General features: G+C 52.0%; 6 protein-coding genes across 6 annotated transcripts; 3 read left to right on the top strand and 3 right to left on the bottom strand.

Moving 5' to 3' along the window:
• Positions 1-1,573: 1,573 nt before the first annotated feature.
• PV08_08935 (uncharacterized protein) lies at positions 1,574-3,053 on the top strand (the record flags this gene model as incomplete). The annotated part of the gene is made up of 3 exons (XM_016383257.1): positions 1,574-1,618; positions 1,728-2,107; positions 2,165-3,053. 3 exons carry the CDS (start codon positions 1,574-1,576, stop codon positions 3,051-3,053), a joined length of 1,314 nt encoding a protein of 437 aa, XP_016233960.1.
• A 264-nt stretch (positions 3,054-3,317) lies between these two features.
• PV08_08936 (uncharacterized protein) lies at positions 3,318-4,325 on the bottom strand (the record flags this gene model as incomplete). Its single annotated transcript, XM_016383258.1, has 1 exon — positions 3,318-4,325. The coding sequence occupies one exon, from the start codon at positions 4,323-4,325 to the stop codon at positions 3,318-3,320; it is 1,008 nt and encodes a 335-aa protein (XP_016233961.1).
• Positions 4,326-5,440: 1,115 nt separating this feature from the next.
• PV08_08937 (uncharacterized protein) lies at positions 5,441-5,861 on the bottom strand (the record flags this gene model as incomplete). The annotated part of the gene is made up of 2 exons (XM_016383259.1): positions 5,441-5,722; positions 5,784-5,861. The coding sequence occupies 2 exons, from the start codon at positions 5,859-5,861 to the stop codon at positions 5,441-5,443; spliced, it is 360 nt and encodes a 119-aa protein (XP_016233962.1).
• Positions 5,862-6,326: 465 nt separating this feature from the next.
• On the top strand, positions 6,327-7,451 carry PV08_08938 (uncharacterized protein; the record flags this gene model as incomplete). The annotated part of the gene is made up of 3 exons (XM_016383260.1): positions 6,327-6,595; positions 6,768-6,932; positions 7,028-7,451. 3 exons carry the CDS (start codon positions 6,327-6,329, stop codon positions 7,449-7,451), a joined length of 858 nt encoding a protein of 285 aa, XP_016233963.1.
• A 2,576-nt stretch (positions 7,452-10,027) lies between these two features.
• On the top strand, positions 10,028-10,862 carry PV08_08939 (uncharacterized protein; the record flags this gene model as incomplete). Its single annotated transcript, XM_016383261.1, has 2 exons — positions 10,028-10,117; positions 10,323-10,862. The coding sequence occupies 2 exons, from the start codon at positions 10,028-10,030 to the stop codon at positions 10,860-10,862; spliced, it is 630 nt and encodes a 209-aa protein (XP_016233964.1).
• A 1,798-nt stretch (positions 10,863-12,660) lies between these two features.
• PV08_08940 (uncharacterized protein) lies at positions 12,661-14,970 on the bottom strand (the record flags this gene model as incomplete). Its single annotated transcript, XM_016383262.1, has 2 exons — positions 12,661-14,770; positions 14,831-14,970. The coding sequence occupies 2 exons, from the start codon at positions 14,968-14,970 to the stop codon at positions 12,661-12,663; spliced, it is 2,250 nt and encodes a 749-aa protein (XP_016233965.1).
• Between the last annotated feature and the right edge of the window lie 1,384 nt (positions 14,971-16,354).

Genomic DNA, 16,354 nt, shown 5'->3' on the forward strand with positions numbered 1-16,354 from the left:
ATAAGGATGGAAGCACAGCTGTCGTCTGTTCACTTTAGCGGGCAGACAGGTGAATTATCCTGTCACTCCCGAAGCTAGCACAGAATTCTTGGGAGGAATGAATCAAAAGAAAATAAAGATGCATGTCCGACTATCGTTCCATTCGCAGCTCAAGACCACGTTATGTAATGCACAAGCTTTGCTACCCAATACAACAGTTGTCAGCTCTGAGAGTCCAGAGAACAGCCTCACGAGTCTGGGGAGCGGAGGAGGATCAGGAGTAGTGCTCTAGTGGCTTGGCATCTGGTGCACGTCATGGAAGGGCAGGTGGGACTAAACCTAAACAGAATTAGCGCTATAACTGGCGTCTAACACACCACATCCCACCTCAGACTTGCCCGTCACAAGTCAACACCACCGCCGACCGTTGCCGTCCTGCCTTTCCCGCGTCTGCTGCATCAACCCCTCTTCCTACCGGGCCATTGTGTTCCATGATTCGACAAATTTCACCATGGGTTGTGTTCCTGTGTTCCTACTTCCTTCAGGCTTGTCCAAAACCACGTCAGATTCGTCTCGTACCACGCCCACAAAGACCCCCACGCTACCAAAATGCAACACGTTTTGCGTTGTGCTGCATTACTTTGGCTAAAGTCCACTCGAATCACGCTGTGAAGTGCCTCGGCCTTCTCAGGTGCGTGACTCCATTCTGTGATCGCTTTAACCTACATTGGCCGTTGCAAGAAGTAGCTAGGCAATCAGGATGCTCTCATCTGACCCTACACCACATTTGTACGCGATTCCATGGTCAAGATGCAGGCCAGGGCAGCAGGATGACATCAAGCTGCTTTGTGCAAGTTAGCACTCGAGCCGAGAAGCATGCTATACGAGGACACGGAATCCCGGGATCACTCGCGCTCGACGTGCCACTTGCTCCGTGCTTTGTGCTGAAGACGAGACCTATCCTGCCGTACAGTACATCAAATCTGTGTGACAGCCGAAAGTCTCCTCGTATGTGTCTTGCAGGCCAGACAAGTAGGAACAGGAGCCCCAATTCTGATTTCTAGTTTTCTCACCTCATATCTCTGCCTCCCCTTATCTCGCGAGCTAAAACTCCATGATCCATTCCGCAAGCTGCCAATCACAGTTATTTTCGGACTGTGGCCCGCTCCACATCAAGGCCATCGCAACTTTTTTGTTGCTGAGCAAGGGTTGCACTCTTCCACCTGACCTGCCTTTTTGCAGATTCCGTTGTTTGTCGCGCCACATCTATCTTTACGGTATTGGGAAGTCATCTCTGTCTTTATCATCATAGTCAGTCATGAAGCCCATCAGCCTAACGTTCTACCGACCACCGGCGCATGCGAAATAGCATTCTTGATCCGTGGAGCATTCAGGGAGTGAGGGCTGAGTTTTCCATCAGAAAAGCACAGAATCATTTGCAGCTTTACCTGCAGCTCAAGTTCTCTTGCTCCGCAAATTAGAGCTCTTATAGAGCCCAAAGTTTCTGTCCCCACTAGGTTTTCGGAATACTTGAGTTCCTGGATTAGCTCGCTTTCGTTCCAAAAGCAAGACACCGACGGACCTTGGAAAAGCAATGGCAGATTCTATGAATCTTATATCGGCGCAGATATCCTTTCTGGTACGTTTGAGAACGTTGAATGCCTCTGGACTTCGTGAAGCTCTCTGGACGAAGGCTTGGAGATTCAGGTTAGTCATATGCGACTGAAGCTGACTGGACTGCTCAATAGGAACCACAACTTGCACTCGTCCACATTCCCATTGAATTGTACTCTTTCTGCCTGCAGCCGATACTCCGGCTTCTCTTTGGAGAGGATCACGACGAGGATGCTGCCAAAATCTCGTGGACCAATCGACATGACTTTTTGAACGTGTCCATAACACCAGTGGAATGCTCTATTATATGTTCTCGATACCTAGCCGAGACTTACGTGGCGCCTGTTGCACAGGTCCTGAATCAATTGTACGCCGCCAATAGCAGCGGTAAGGATTCGAGAACAGAGATACAAATCAGCTCGGAGGACTATGTGGCGATTCAAGTCGATGGTCAGGGCCTTGATGCCGGTCAAAGGGTGCTGGAACTGACGTCTCCTTTGGCTATGGCGGGCATGTGAGTGCTATTTCTTCTTCAACACACCGCCCCAAAACCGAACTGATCCCTTCTTAGAAGCATTTTCTTTATCACAACTTATTTTTCGGATTACATACTTGTCCCCCTGCGATCTCGGAAAACTGTAACAAAAGCTTTGCAGCAACGCGGATTTGTTTTCTCGCAGAGCGTTGACGCATTCGTCTCCCAACTTTCTCCCACGTCACCAACCGTGGGCCAGAGTGGTCATCCGCTTTATTCTCCGTCACTTCATGACATCTCTGCGCCGACGACGCCGCCAGCCAAAGACATACCGGAACTGCAAATACGCACGTTTACAAAACTCAGGAAAAACAACATCAGCCCGCTTGTTGACAGCCAAGTTCGTCTTGTCAGTTGTGCAGGCAGTCGGGAGTTCGACCATGAACGGGATGCACAGCTTCGAAATGACCTTTTGCAAGTTCTGATTGCCACGGTGCCTGTGGCCGACGATACTCGTAAAGCCCGACCCCTGAACAATGGCGCCAACCTTTCTTCCGGGGCTGCTCTTGCCCCCGACCTAAGTTTCGGGGCGAAGTTTCTTTCGTTGACAATTACAGCTGGTGAACCTATTTCAGTACTGATGGAACAACGACTTCTCGAACGCCTGGGACAGTCGCTCCTCGGAGCAAAGTCCGAGGATGATGCACTGATACCTATTACGCTTGATCTCCGCGATCTACCGCTTGATGCTACGGGTATTGTGTGTGGAGTGGCTGGACGCTTAGCACAAGGAAGTGCCGATGAGCAGGAGCAGCCTGATTTCAGTCCAGTGTCTGCGTCGGGTCAGGATCCGCATATGCCGGTGGAGATATCCTTTCTTAGTACAGTCAGGGCTGGAACCGTGATTGTGAGGGCTAGTCATCTCGACAAAGCCATTGATGCATTGAAGTATGGTATGGAGAAGGTCGCCGAGGCCACAGCATGATTGTTACGAAATTCAGCATCACGAATGAAGGACATCAAAAGTTCCCTTTTGACCAGCAACGGGGTCTGCATTGGGTGGGAACATGAAAATTTGCATGGATAGGGAAAAATGGTCTGGCAGAATGGGAATCTCGTTGGACATGTCTTGTTCATCGTATTGCGCCCACAAAATCTTGAGCGGATAGACTCATGCCGCTGAAATCTCAACTATCTACAATGACAATGCCTGGATATAGTGGTTTGGATATCCAGGTCGCATCCACCATCAACCAGTGCTATAGACCTTGACAAGTCCGTCAGCGCTTCCTCCAGCCCATACACCCTGCCTGCCCTGGGCTTGACTGCCCTCTCTCCACTTGACCACGCTGACGACTTTGCCTGAAGGACTGACCCTCACCGTTCCCACGCTCCTTCCAGAAAGCACATCCCATCCTCTCACATTGCCATCGCCTTCACTCCCACTAAGCACGAGACTCTCGTTGATCGCAAGGCAGCTCTTGAGCCGTAGACTGGTGTTTTTGTACCCTTCAGCATCGTCCTCGGGCGCCGGGAACGCTCTCAGACAGGTCCCGTCCGCGCGGTCCATCATCCTGATCCGCCCGTCGAGACAGCCGACAAGGATAGTCTTTGCATCCCTCGATATGTCCAGGCTCGTCACCGGCCCAGGCATCACGTCGGCCGTCACCCTGCCCATTCTGATATCGTAACTCCTGACTCTCCCGTCCACACTGCCCGCGACCAATTCGTATCCATTCCCGGGCACCACGATGCTAGATATGCCGTCTTTCGCCTCCTCGAGAATCATCAGGGGCTTCGCATCCCGGCTCTTGACGTCCCACAGCCGAACCGAGGTATCGTCGCTTCCGCTCGCAATCACACTGTCGCTGTCTCCGGCAAATGCGACACAGTTTATCCGACTGCTGTGCCCTTGATTGGTGTTACTTCCGAACCGTCTGGTAGTTCCCTCTGCACCGCTCGCCACGTCCCAGAGGAAGACGCTGCGGTCTCCACCGACGCTGGCAAAGGTCTGATTGTCTTGGGATACCGTGATGTCCAGAATGGGATACCCGTGCGCGACATATTTCTGGATCGGCCCTGCGGAGGGCTTGTCGGGGTCCGCGGGCTCGGTTCGCGAAAGATGAATCTGTCGATCAGACGACCCGGTCAGGATGTACGTTCCGGTTTGAGAGGAGAAGGCGATGGCATTTATGGGCCCCGTGTGCGAACTCAAGGTGTTCACGGGGGAGGAGGGGAGTTTCGCCGTCTTGCTCATGACGGCGGGTGGTTTGAAGGACTGGGACCGTGTACCGACGCAGCGGACAAGTCAGCAAATAGCTCCATATCAGCGCGGTTCCTGAAGTCACACTGAGACAAAGAGACACATCGTCCCAGGCGTGAAAGTTGTTCTCGAGCCGAAGTTCATTCTCTAACAAAATGTCCGCAGCCTCAGAGTCCGAGTCGAGGGATTTGTTCCGATGTTTTGCCGATGTTTGCAGCCACCAAATTCGAACGTCTTTGTTTTGCCCCTTGATGTTACCGCGGGCATCACCTTGAACGACCTGCTCATCAATTCTTGCTTGTTCCCGCTTCAAGTCTAACTTCTACAGTGAACGTCTAGATCCAGACGCCTCACAGATCACGGAATTGCAGGCTATCGCACCCAGGATCTTTCATGTTCAGTCCTGACATGGAGCGCGGCATCAGCGTAGTGCGCTCGGATCACAGATCGCTCCATCTCAATCTGGCAAGCGACGAGACACAAAGAAACGTATGTCACGCCTGAAGACTCTGATGATGCATGTTCTATGATTGAAGGAATGATTTTCGTTGCATCAGTACTTCGAATTCATCTTATCCCTGCCATTCCCTGGTCTCCATATCCCGAAGTCCTCCGACACAGTCAGGTGTTCCTTGCTGAAACCCATGGCACAACGAAACAAGCATAGCTAGCAATCGACAGAGCGCGAAAGCACACACCATCATTACACACAATCTGATCACTCTTCCCCCGGTCAGCGCTCGCCGTGGAAACATTTACAAAGGCGGGGTCCAGCCAACAAATAACACTTCAATTACACCATTCGTCTGAATTCTTTGATTTCGACTGACAACAGTCTCAACAGCCTACTGCTTCTCTCTTCCCCATCAGGCCTGCGTCCAGATTCTTCTCTCGACCATCTCCGAATCAGTCAGTGCCATCGACTGTCTACCCGCAATCATGTCAGACGCAACCGAAGTCAAGCCAACTCTGTCCGCAGACCAGACTGCATCCTCTGAACCAAGATTGGCTGAAGATGAAACCAAATTAGTCCAGAATCCATTAGGTGATCCCTCCACTGAGGCTCCCGCCGGCGAAGACAAGTCATCCTCAGTGACTGAGACTGGCGGTCACATTTGGCCCTGGTGGAAATTTGGCTGTGCGTATTGCTCCAGAAGCAAACCACCGTGCTGGCTCTGGCCGACATCTTGAGCCTCAGACTTGAGGCGTCTGACCTCGTGGTCACCAGCGCCAGACTGTCTTTTTTTGGGGCTATTCGGTTTTTTCTTCTGGAGAGCGCCAGAGTTGACGACCTTGATGTCGATGTTGTAGCGTTTGCGAATCGCCGTGAACTTGGGAGGGATGCTGGACAGGCTCATGCCAAGTTGCTTTGCGACCTTTTCGGCATCAACCTAGAACACCCCGTCAGGCTGCTAACAACCTCATCAAATGGGATTAGTCACGTATCATTACCTGGATTGGCCCAATCGAGCTCTGAATAGCAGCAATGAGGACCGCAATGTCGGAATCTTTGACCTCGATGCTCGACATGGCTATTGGATGGGGGCAAGGTATGTATGGAGTGTGATTCTTATCAAGTGTGACGTTCGAAGATTATGCAAAAGGTATGAGAATGTTTTCTACCGTTCAGGATGACACGTCTCAGCGGGACTGCTCATGCCCTTTTTATACTTCACACGGCCCAAGCGAGAGAGAGCTCACCGAGCAGGTCACAGAGACAATCCGAGGACAAAGTGTGAACCGGATCAGCAGACCAATCCTGTCGTCGGTACACAAGACGGTTGTCATTTACCCCTTGCTAGATACGATATGCAATGTGCAATTTTGTCGACCGGTGAGTCAAATCGGAGTGCCTCGATTGGGTCTGAACGCTTGCTTCCTCGAACAGGGTACTGGGAAAGGCTCGCTCTCCGGCACTAAATATCGTTTTCATGTGCATGTTTTCTTGAAGCGCCACGCTCGTCGCCCCACATACATACTGTCCGAGTGCCGACCATGCTACTGTGGTCGCCCATGGCCTACAAATACCGGGCAGTCCGGCCTTTGGACAGATCAGCAATTGCGAACTTGGCCCTCTCATTCCAGACTACACTTTCAGACTACCTGTTCCTTGACCGTCTGGTGGACTCAGGCGTAATGCCCAGCCCTTGGACCGGCTTGAACGAGCGAAAGCTCCTCCTGTGCATCATTGACCAGAAAAACACATTCAAATGGCAGCACATAGCCCAGAGCATGGGTCCACAATTCTCTGCGGAAGCGTGTCGGTGAGACACCCCCCTCTTCTATCGCTCTTGTCACCCTTCTCGCATTATTATCTACCTATAACTGAACCTTCTTGGCTCGATTTTCTTCCCACGAACTTTCTCATCTATTGTTCCTCTTCCCCATTCCTCCATTTCTCGCAGACCATCTCAAGACTTTGGCCCTGCTTTGCAGCTTCCACACAAAACTCACTGCCAGAATGCCTTACCAATGGACCCCGGAGCGGGAGCGCCGTATGCTTCTTGTTGCCATTGCGTCGGCTAACCTGAAGCCATCCGCCGACACTTGGACAAAGGTCTCTCAACTTCTGGGCGGAGGCTTGACTCCCTCCGCCGTAAGGTCTGGCTCCAAGACTTGCACTGCACCCGAGCTATCTATGTGTTCAGAGGGTGAAATTGGGAAATTGGGGAAAATTGCTGACTTTTACGCCGTAGTCAAAAATACTACAAACTCCGAAATGAATTCGCCAAGCTGCCCGACGGCGGCCAACCGCCGTCATCATCGCCGACGTCTACATCGACATCGTCTTCGACGCCTTCGACACCAACCAAGCGAAAGGTATCCGACAGCGACGGCAGCGAAGAAGAAGAAGAGCCTAAGAAACCGACACCACCGTCAAAGCGTGCAAGGAAGACGAAACGGGAGGCTCTGGATGGTGTTCCGTTTTCGAATTCCAGTGGCAGCTTCACTTCGGGCATCAGGGAAGAAGACATGGCCGCGAAGGTGATGACCATGACTCCCGGGAATATGTTCGAGCAGCAGCAGCCGTACAACATGCACGAGCAATTTTTCATACCAGTGAACATGCCTGCGGAAGAGGACAATGCCCGGGGTGTCAACAATGGTTTCTCGTGCTGAAGCATGACTAATCGGAGAAGGGGGAGGAAGAGAACGAGGGGATGGGGTGGTGCGGGAGGGTGAGTGTGAGGGCGAGTAGCGATACCCTTCTCCCTACTCCTACTATGGTGCCAAAAACAGACAGGAAAACCCAAAGGAAAAGCGGTGTGTCCCTGGCGAAAGAGCTGTTAGAGGCCGATGGCTTTGGACTAAAAGTGCGGCGAGAGTGATAAGACCATGCATGGAAAAGGACTTTGCAGGGAAGACAAGTACCCGTGTGTCCGTACGTTATCCATGGTCCGTAGCGACGTGGCGACTATCGAGCACACAGAGCATGATGACTCGGTGAGGACCCCGTCGAGGTGTACGGGGGTTGTTTGATTTGTCGAGCGGAAGTGAGTTCAACATCCGTACTGTACCCAGGTTGAGTTTCTTTTTTCTCTTTGCCTCTTGTTTGCTCCTTGACTCGGCGCGTACGGGGAACGTACGGAGTACGGTGTAAGGTGTAGGTGTAGGTGCAGATGCAGCGCAAGTGTGGGTGTAGGTGTACCCTTGCTCGTCGTCCGTACGTACAGTGACAAGTTTGGTGTGCTGGACGTGTCTCTGCCTGATGCCGGGGTGCTGGCTGGGTGGCCCAACCTCCGGAATTTCCAAACCTCGTATAAGTGCACGTACAGGACGTCCTGGAGGGCCAGAGATTTGTCGTCGTCCATTTTAACAATAGGACGGTGTCCCGGGCAAACTTCGAGCTGGCGTAGTCTGGTTTTGCATTAGCGTGAGCGAATTGGACCAAGTCGAGCTTTTACTGTATGAACGCACTCCGTGAATGGCCTCGAGGCAAGCTAAAGGAGATTACAAACATGGATCCCCCCGGTCATCCTACTGCATCCTAATATTTTCTACTCAAACTCCAGAGTCACATACTGTGGTCCAGTCCAACGGCAACGAGACACGACACGCTTGCCCCCGGTTTCTAGAATCCTACCTAAAGCAGGATTTATGTCGGTTTAGGTCTTACCATTCTGTCCTCTTGCGTCTTGGAAGTTACTCCCCTCAACCCCCCCTGCTCGTTAGTCTCGGTAAATAGTACACGGGGGGATGTAGCACACGTTCCGCCAAAGAAGAAGCCCCAACGCCATCCTCAGCCTGATCCCGTCTGAAACTAGCTGATCCGAAGTATCTTGCTTTCTTCCGCAGTGACAATATCGGTCAGTGATAAATTTGTCGTTGCTGCCGCCGTGCTGACACATCAGGGCGTGCTTGGGGCGTCCGGGGGGCGTCTATTTCTTTGCTGTCTGTCTTCCTGTGCGCCTTGCCTCAACGGATCACGGTCACCTCGAACTAGGGCAGAGAAGCCTGACCGATTCGGAGCGAACAACTCGGACCTGTTGTTTGTTGTAGTCTGTTGCCAATTTGCCACCCGCGGATTCATGTTCCGTACTTCGTACCCCTGAAAGAAAAGCACCACATTTCGAGTAGGGGCGAGGCGGGAATTGTGTGATACTCACTATCTCCTTCTTGGATTGGATGGAACCTGTACACCGCCTCCGCTACTAGAGAACGCCTCACGGCGGCCGGACCTCGTCCGGGGCGCTTATGATTCAGGGCGTCACTATGGAGTATCAAACCTCGACTTGATCACAGTCGCAGCCACAGTCCATTGGTGCTGGTGGATCCGGGGTAGTGGACCTGATGCGGCATAGCCACCGGTATAGCTCCCTCAAGGTGTTCTTTATCTGCGGAGGTCCTACCTGCAGTACCTCCGGACGCTGAGTCTGCAGCGTACTTGCGCCATCAGCGTCCTGTGTACGAATGGAATCGTCGATCGAGGCTATCGGTGACTCACTGGAATTTGTTGAACAGTCTACAAACTCAACGGGATCCCCGATGCCTCAGGCTCCAAGGCTCCCTATCCATTGAAGCCCTGCATCTGATTCTGTTTTTCGCCAGCCGCATTATGTGGCCGTGGTGTACGGAGTACGACGTGCGTTGTCGACCTCTGTCACGGTAGTAGTGTGTGAATCGCTGAATTGTGGCTTGATTGCCAACTCACACACCATACCTCACCGAGCACCAGATACCAGGGGAGGGAAGCGAGAGCGGACCTCACGAAGGGAGGGGGAGAGGGACACGTACAAGACCAGGGTCTGGATTGACGAGGTCTGAATGGAAGAGGCCTCCTTTGTCCCTTCGTCGTGATGGTCGTTTCGGTTGCTCGATGCACCGTCCACCCTCCTCTGTCCCCTGGCCTCTGCAGCCTACATTCAGTGCCTCACCGGTTTCGTCTTGTCTGGACGAGAAACGGCCTCTGTTGTTCCGATATCAGCGAAGAAACAAAAATACGGTGAAGACGCGATGAATGCTGACGAGGCGTATATCTCTTCAGTGACATTTCCAGACGCTAACCACCACCCACCGAGTTCGCCCACTCTCACCAAACTTTCTTGTCTTCCTCTTGTTCTCCGTCTTCATCATCCTGTCTCGGTATCAATCTCGGCACGTTAAGTCACGGTCTTTCTCCAGTACCGAGTACCTCTCTGTCATCGCCGCCACTGTGACCTCTGGAGTGAGCTCTCCGCCACGGGTGAACCGCAGCCATGGCATCCACCGCGCCCATCTCAGGCCCCAATGTCAAAGACGCGCTGTACCTCGTCGAGTTCCTGCAACAGAACCCCCAGGCCATCACGGTATGTACTACGTATTTACTCTTTGCATGTTTATAGGAATCGCCTCGTACCCCCTCTTCAGTCGACAGATAGATATACAATGCTCTCCACGCGCCATGACGCTCCTCTTAACCATCGATTTCCTTCATCCGGACTTTCGTCCTGACTGTACCTGAATTGTGGGAGATGGCATGTTCCATACGCTAACGAGTAGTTTCCGCACTAGTTCAACGTCACTCCATTGGCGGACAAGACAGGCGCCAAAGCCAGGTCTATCGAGTCGCGTCTGAAAAGCATCAGAAAGAGAAACCGCCTCAATATTATTGTCTCGGCGAATTCTTCCAGCACTAGTGGCGGTAGTGGAGGTCCCAAAGGTACAACAAAGTCACCTGTCAAAGACGAAGGTTCGAGGGCGAGGGATGTGTCGGTGGTCAAGCAGGAGAATGAGAATGAGAGGGATGCCGATAACGATGCTGGATACGTCAATGTCAATGTCGGAGGCTCAGTGGCCGGTGGTCTTCCTTCTCCCGTCGACTCAATTGCTGGTTCAGCTACGAAGACGAATACGACTATCGATACTGTTGCTGGTGCTGCTGACACTACTCCACTTCTCGCTGCTGGTGCTGCTGGTGCTTCTCCAGTTCCCATGGCACCGAAGGGTCGCGGCCAGAAGAAGCGCGTCGCCTTCACCACCAAGACCGAAGTTGGCCGGGACAAGGAAGTGCGAGGACGCTGCGACGTTGCAAAGAGGGTCAAGACGGAGTAAAGAATCTCCCCCGTCCTGAGTTATGAGTCCTGGAAGACATCGATGACCTGATCATGCTGTAATAGTGATTAATTGGTGATAGAGAAGAAGTTAAAAGATCAGTAAACCATTTCATAAAAGGCTACGACCTACTTAGCATATAAGAGCACTATGTTTCACCGAGAGGGTTTATCTCGCACGACTTATTTTATAGTGTTGGTGTGTTGCAGAAATCAGTAAATCGGAGAATTTTGGAAAGGGCAACACACTCAATGCTTCTAAATGGCCAAGCGAGAGTTTTCAACAACCACCACTCCGTACCATGAGATCTTTGTCTAGGGGTGCTCAGAATGCAATTCTCTATCTATCTGTGTTAGTGTTGCTGGTTGTGCACACCCGGTTGTAGTGAAATGTTGAGCAACCATCAATTAACTCGATGCTATTCTATACCAAAAGTTGATCTTGGCACTTCATTCAAGCATATAAAAGATAAGGTGAATACAGTGTCTCACAGTACAATCGACAATTTCTCGATATTTCACTACAACTAGGTGTGCACAACTAGTAACGCTGATATTCTGGTGGCTCTTAATGTTGCACTTGTACTCCGCAAACGCGATTGACGGAATTTTGCAAGGGGCAAAAAATATATAGTGGAGACTTGTACTTTAAAAGACTTGTAAATCACCCCAGTCTAAACGCACCAACTAATATAGCTCTGATATCAAGAGCTGTCACCGTCACCTGCTCGTACTAATAAGAAAACAACAGACTACAGAGACGCACCATTATACTAATCTTGTGCGGTAGATCGCTCACAGAAGCTTATGGGTTCAGATACGACAAGGCCGAGTTGACGCGCCCGGTTCAAGTGTCCGTTGTCCTTTCGGTGGTCGCCAAACTTTTGACTCCCACCCGGGCTCAATAGTCTGTGGGCTGTAGAGCGTGTCCGTCATGTTGTGATGAGCTAGACCGTGTGCAACAGTCTCTGGAAGGGGTTCCATTTTGCGGCGGCCATGGAGCCAAGCGGGTGTGTTGAGACTGGGGGGCAAAAGGGGTCGAGAGATTGTTTCTTCTTTCGAGCAGGTACACGGACGACAGTGTACCGCACGGTATCGGGGTTCTCAATTTGCGCACATGGTGGTACAGAGACGCGTCAATACCGGTCAAGTTCCCAGCATCCTTCACAGGTTTCAAGTTCAGCGCACATCACAGTGCACGGCACAGCGACTTTCTCGGCGCGCGCGGTGGAGATGTTCCTGAGGAGCCCTGCATCCTGTCCCCCCCCCACCCCCCCAACCCCCCACTCTATCGAGAGCATGCACCGAGAGACGTGCCACGAAATTGGTGAGGCAAGACAAACGTTGCAGGGCGATGAGAAGGGGAATCCCGCAAGTGAATCTCTCCTCTCGACTCATTCCACCTGATTGACGACAGCCCCGTGCACCTGGTGCTTTCCCTGTCTACTCCGGTTACAATGTAACAAGCAGAAATAGGCGATATTTAGGGGTTAAATAGGATGGACTGATGAGCCTAATCTCGACCACTCTGGCAGCCCCCGAAACCCTCTTGGAGGATGATGAGTCTCTTTCAACAATCACCGTGGACTTGACCAGTTCATCACGTGATTTAACTACATTTGATGTAGTTATGTCACGTGAGCAGTACCCCTGACGTCCCCATTATTAAGAGACTCTCCATCAACAGGTTCGGCTGCGCTCGATCGCCTTCCTCGACCATAGAGCCAGGTTTTGCGAACTAGAAGCTCGAAGAACGAGTGTCATGCTTGGAGTCACATGTTCAAAAAATGCAAAGAGAATCAGACAAAGGGTCCCGACAGCATGCTGTCGAGAGTGCCAGACAAATCCCCCGCTCCGGCTGTGAATGGCCCAGCGGTGTCGCAAAGAGCCAAGAACGAGTTGAAAAAGGCTGGCGAGTTCGACATGATGGGGTCATTCTGGAACCCTGTCAGGAAGGGGTCTTGGTTATAATAATTTGGTGATTGGCGATCTGTTGTGAAAGTTGCGTTCGAGATCTGGCCCCCAACATTCTGGTCTGGATTTCTCGATCCAAACAAGTTGGACTGACTGTTTTCTGCGGGAATCGGGAAGCGCTGTGGGACGGTCGGGGCGGCGGTGTTGTTATTGTTGTTATTGTTGCTCTTCCGCTGTACCCCCTGGGTAGCTTCAGCCTGGTCAGGTGCGTTGTCTCCAGCAGATGTAGGCGGCGTCAGCGTCTGTGAAGAGATCCCTTGGTTTGAGACTGGTGGTGCTTGAGAAGGAAGAGGTTGATTGGCACCCATCCCAGGGTGTTCACGCCACTGGTGCAGGTCACCGCTATACGACACATCTCGTCCGTGATTCAACGAGGATGGGACAGATGGCCGCGGTGATGCCGTCAGGTCTCTCTCTATGGACTTTGTCCTGCGTGAACTGTCCCCGATATTGTTCAGCTCAACCTCTAGTGCAGACAAGTTTCTCTCGAGCATGTTTGAGATGCCCCAGTAACTTTCGAACTGGAGATACGTCACACGGAGCAATTCGGCGTTGGATGCGGTCAATCCTTTTTCAGAGGTGTCGGCTTGTAACAATTCACGCTTCAGAATCTGGACCGCAGTCGCCAGCCATATTGTATTCGCCAGAAAGGGGTTGACAAATTTGTAATGGTCTCTCTGGGTTCGTTGGATGATGTTGACTACACTCTGAGACGCCTGAAGATACAGCACAAAGGATTGTCTCGAAGCATTGTTTGGAGCAGTGCTGCCAAATTGCCTCTGCGGCGCAAGTCCGCTCTCGGCGTGTTCTTTGAATTTGGCGACTTCCGTCTCCAGGTGGATCCAGCTCATTTGGCCTCGAAAGATAAAATACTTGTAGATCATCAGCCTAGCCAACTGCACCACCATATGCATGGTGTATATCTCTTGGTGCAGGAGGCGTGTCGAGGTGGCAGGGGACTCGGAATCCCGGGGGGAGAAATTGAGAAATTGGTTCTGGTATCGAAGCTCCGCCGGCATCATTTCGACTACACATTGAAGCACGTTGTGTAGGGTGCTGACCTTGTTATAGCCTTCTCGGGCATCTCGTAGCCGACGATTCTGTTCTAGTTGGATCTGCGCAGGATCAGAGTATTTGTTGTGCCGATACTTCTCTCCAGATTTCACCATGTGGAGCTGGTTGTCGTCCTGTTGCGTCACATTCTGCGCATCCTTGACGATTGAGTTGACAACCAGGAACCACGCTTTGTACGACTTGTTCCCCGACGATCTCAATTTTTTCCATCGATCAACTATGTTCGGGTCGAGGCAGCAGCTTTCCTGCGGCGCATCCATAAACCAGTTCTTGTCTGGGGCCGGGAGGAATGTTTCGTTGTAAGACCAATCAATGCCGGTGGGACAGCGACGCACTACGCTTGCAAAGACGTCCATTTCCCATATTGCCCACCATGCTCGTCGCTTTTCTTCGTCTTCGCGCCATTGATCGACATCCTCGATCTGGCTGTGTGGCTGTGTACCTTTGTCGACGGCATGAAGATTCATTTCATAGGCGCAGCGGATACAAATGCCCAAATAGCGCCATGACTTGCCCCGCACTGACCTGATCAGCAGCCAATGGTTGATTAAGATCATGGCCTGAAGAAGTGACAATGGCACTCCCTGTTCTGCATGTTCATGCATGGCCTGTTCAGCAAATTGCTCAGCCAAATTGCCGAAGTGCTGAGACAAGTCTTTGGTCGAATCGGGGTTGATTCGGGCCGCTGCGGCTGCCACAGAAGGGTCATGACTGGCCTCCTGATCCTTGAAAGCGAAGATGAGCACTGCGGCTACAAGAGCATTTAACTCGTTCTTGCTCTGCAGCTGTTGTAGCTTGTCCCAGAATGTGGGGCGGTGGAAGAGCTGGAAAGATGGAAAGGTGTCGAAAAACTCGTCGACCCTAGGCACTTCAATTTAGAATTCTTTCGATGGCTTGGTTTCGAGAAAAATAGGAACTTACAGGGTCTGCAAATCATCTAGCGCTAGACCGAGCGCGTGGCAAGCTGACTCCAGATTCGATTGTCCGCTTAGGGCTTCATCCACTACGACTCTGGAGTCTGCCAAAGGCTCCTCGTCTAGTCGCTCGTGGGTAGGGTGCATGATAAATGAGAGTGACTGAATATCACGCGAACGCCTAGACATCGAGCTTGAAATTGAAGTCGACGGCGATGAAGCTTGATAGATTGCGGTAGAAAATGGCACTGCTGATGATTGCGGGACAGGAAGTGGCGCGGCTGGGAGGGGAGGAGGCTGGATGTGTGACTGTATAGATGTGCGACGATGCTGAGGCTCTTGATGCCGGGAGGACGCATGATGCACCGGTGAAGGAGGATTCGGGTGCGCTGGCGGTTGCGAATGCGGTTGCGGTTGCGCTTGTAGTCGCGTCTGCTGGTGTTCTAATGGTGGTGTCGGTTGGAGAGTTGGCTGCTGGTCCTGATTCTCCCGGGGCCGTCTGGACTGCTCCGGCGGATGAGCCTGGCCACCACGGATCCTGTCCGTCGCAGACTCTTGCTCCCGCGGATCCTCAACAATTGAACTGTGTTTGCGCTTTCGTGCCTGTTGAGTGCTTCCAATTTTTGGTCCTGGCCGAGTTGTAGTTGGAGGATACTCGCAGGATTGATTTGTTTGCAGACAAATCCCGCAGTGGGGGATTTCGCGTGTACACTTGACCTTTCGCCGACGGCACGAGTAGCATGCAATGCTCGACACAGAACCTGAGCCTGCGGCTGCCCCGTTGGGAGGGAACGATTCCATGTCAATCACGCATACATCCAAGGTAGAGGGGCTTTCTGTGTTTGTTTTCGAACGAGGAACTTTGGGTGAAATGAAATGAAAGATGGAGTGGAAGGAGAACTGAATGCGAAGAGCACCAGAATGTGCGGGGCGGCGCCGAGTAACGATGTCTGAGCGATAGTCGGGGCCCCAGCTTTCCTACCCCGATAATCTCTCCTTGGGATTGGGGGTCACTCCGGTCAGACGGGGGGATGGACGGGGCCTAACTAGTTAGAGTACAGAAAATGAACCAAGGCTGACCCTTGCTTAGCCGAGAAATCCACAGGTCCGGCACAGAGATCGCGAGCCCGAGAGAAAAGATGGCACATTACCACCATGCTCTGTTTTCCTTACTCTGTACAGTCCTTGCTGCAGTTTCCGCGACCGTGCTTTCGCGGTTCTGCTGTACGCCGCTGCATTTTGCCAACTCCATCGATTCAAGGTTCACCAGACGAGGCCTGAAGTCGGCCAAGGTCACCACATCTTGGTCCAACGTTTATTGGCGGAACGATTTCGGTCAAACTTCGCTCAATATTTGACGAAACCCGCCCTCACCCCTGGAGTTAAAGCCCAGGCTAGTGTCTTATTGGTATGCGTGACCAGATGGATGGAAAGTTGAGCTCCACAACGACTCCATACGCACTTGGTTCTGAGTGTGAGTGTGGACCCTGTGAAGGGGTCGACATGATTGGGTCTGTCAACCATGGAGGAC

Source organism: Exophiala spinifera (assembly GCF_000836115.1).
Source record: "Exophiala spinifera strain CBS 89968 unplaced genomic scaffold supercont1.6, whole genome shotgun sequence".
Classification (NCBI taxonomy): domain Eukaryota; kingdom Fungi; phylum Ascomycota; class Eurotiomycetes; order Chaetothyriales; family Herpotrichiellaceae; genus Exophiala; species Exophiala spinifera.